This window comes from Penaeus chinensis, chromosome 15 (assembly GCF_019202785.1).
Source record: "Penaeus chinensis breed Huanghai No. 1 chromosome 15, ASM1920278v2, whole genome shotgun sequence".
Classification (NCBI taxonomy): Eukaryota; Metazoa; Arthropoda; class Malacostraca; order Decapoda; family Penaeidae; genus Penaeus; species Penaeus chinensis.
The window spans coordinates 20,317,830-20,320,329 of NC_061833.1; the positions used below are offsets into that span (position 1 = coordinate 20,317,830).

A 2,500-nucleotide genomic window follows, 5' to 3' on the forward strand; every position below is an offset into this window, starting at 1 on the left:
CGTCTGACCCTACGTACATCACTTCGGCCTCTCCTGCGAGCCGAAACGTCGACAGCACTGCAACTGCAAGCAACAACCGATAGTCTGTGCGTGGAGTTGATGCAATATATATTTTTTTCCGATTTTTTTTATATATATATATATCGTCTGTACCGTTTTTTTTTCATCACTCATCTGAGAAGCCCTTTTCGTGTTTCTGAACTTCGTTAAATCGACTGTGAATCAAGAGAGAAAAACTGGACTTGACCGGACCGTGAGTGAGAATAACTGCCGGGGGACCGCGTGCGAGAGTGACCGCCGCCGGGACTACGCTAGTGAGAATAACTGCCGGTGTAATCGTAGTTGTATATATATTTATTGCCGAATCGAACCCCGGGCGGCAGAAGTGTGTGCGTGCGTGTGTCCGTGCGTCATCCCGGGCGGTGTCCAGCGCCGGAAGTGAAGTGCCGCGGGTGTGGATTTCCTTGGCTGTCGCTGCTTCCTATCGGTGACTCCGCCCGCGCCTTCGCCCGCGAGCCAGTTCGATGTTGAGCCCGGCGCGGCGGGTGGGCGCATGGATATCGGAAAAGGACTGGGCGTGGGCTTTCAGTAGTACTGCTTATCGGTCTTGGGCGTGGAACGTGGGCGTCCTGCTCTTGGTCTCTTCAGCCGCCCACCACAACTTCCCTACTACAAGCTCCTCGGTCGTCACTCCCTCCTCCCCCTCCTCCCCCTCCCCCTCCCTCTCACACCCCTCTTCCTTCTCCCCCGCCCACCCTCCGCCTCCGCCCTTCCTTCCCGCCACGCCCGGAAGTGCCACATCCTTTTACGACTCCCAAGGACTGCAGTTGAGTCGCATCAGGAGCAGCAGCAGCAGCAGTAGCAGCCAGAACAGCATCTTCGGCAGCAGCAGCAACAGCGGTAGCACCATGCTGGATACTCAGCTGCTCAAGGTGCTCTTTGCCATCTTCATCCTCGTGTTCTGGGCGGTGTTCTGGGTCATACACGTCATCAGCATCATTTACGGGTGAGTGGTTTTTTTTTTTCCGTCGGGCGCCACACCTGCCCCGGCGAGTCACACCTGTATGCGCGTTGACTCACTGGGAAGCAGCTGTGCCAGACTATCGCATTTAGCTTAAGAAATCTATAAATGTATATTTATATAAATGTATTTACGTTTGTATTCTGTGTCATGGATTATATATAGTATATATTATATAATATACGCTACACTCACTCACTCTCACTCAATTTCACACGGGGGCGCGCGCGCACGCCCACACGTACACACACACACACACACACACACACACACACACACACACACACACACACACACACACACACACACACACACACACACACACACACACACAATCTTTTGCTTAGGTGCTCTTTAAATAGGCAAGATCTTGGCTCCTCCTTGCCAACCCTCTCCCCATCCCGTCGATGCCCAAACGGCCTAGTCATGGATATCAGAACCCTATCTTTTTTTTTTTTTTTTTACGCGCGCCCTGCCGCACTCTGCCGGCGCCTCTCCTACCCGTTTCCCCTGCCTTCACCCACTCCCTGAACCCCCCTCCCCTCCCCCCCCACCTCCGTCAAACCCTGTCCATGGGTGACAAAAGAAACCAGGCGAGAATCGGTCTCGGTCAATTCGGGGGTTTGCCTAGCTGGAAATGCTGAGCCTAAAAATAATGTCAATAACGTAATAACAAACAATAAACTTCGTTGGAGATTTATCATCCTGGCAATTTGCAAAGAATGTAGCCAGATTGGCCGGCTAGAAATGTGATAGGCCTGAAATGTGTCTGCCCTTGAAGTTTTCTTTTTTTTTTTTCATCTGCGCCTCCTATCACGCGTCTCCGTTTACCATAGCTATATCGAGAAAGGCATCTGCTCGTTGTGCTCGCTCTCTCTCCCTAACTCTCTCCCTCTCTAACTCTCTCCCTCTCTAACTCTCTCCCTCTCTAACTCTCTCCCTCTCTAACTCTCTCCCTCTCTAACTCTCTCTTTCTCTCTCTCTCCCTCTCTAACTCTCTCCCTCTCTAACTCTCTCTTTCTCTCTCTCTAACTCTCTCTTTCTCTCTCTCTCCCTCTCTAACTCTCTCTTTCTCTCTCTCTCTCTCCCCCCCCCTCTCCCCCTCCCTCCCTCCCTCCCCACCTCCCTCCCCCCCCCTCCCTCCCTCCCTCCCTCCCTCTCTCCCTCCTCTCTCCCTCCCTCCCTCCCTCCCTCCCTCCCTCCCTCCCTCCCTCCCTCCCTCTCTCCCTCTCTCCCTCTAACCTCTCTCCCTCTCCCTCTCTCTCTCCCTCTTCTTTAGGCGAGACGTTAGTCTATTAGCGCGTCTACTCCATTATCCGTTCCTTTTCCTCACTCCCCCCCTCCCCGGGATAATGAAGGTGATAATGATAAAGCGGTAGATGAGGGCAGCGCGCATAGATAAGGTTGCCAATCGTGAAGCGATCACGTTCCAGCATTGTTTGATTAGCTAATTGGCTATTGGGGAGGCGTATTTTAAAC

The 2,500-nt window shown here is 52.8% G+C and overlaps 1 protein-coding gene across 3 annotated transcripts in view; it reads left to right on the forward strand.

Moving 5' to 3' along the window:
• The window catches only part of LOC125032673 (ceramide glucosyltransferase-like), an 82,395-nt gene that overhangs the window by 21,687 nt on the left and 58,208 nt on the right, over positions 1–2,500 (forward strand). For all 3 annotated transcript variants that reach the window (XM_047623925.1, XM_047623924.1, XM_047623926.1), the window contains exon 2: positions 1–1,006. This exon is cut by the window's left edge and continues 39 nt beyond it. In XM_047623925.1, the coding sequence (XP_047479881.1) occupies positions 525–1,006 (482 nt within the window). In that variant the 5' untranslated portion in view covers positions 1–524. The remainder of the gene's footprint in view (positions 1,007–2,500) is intronic.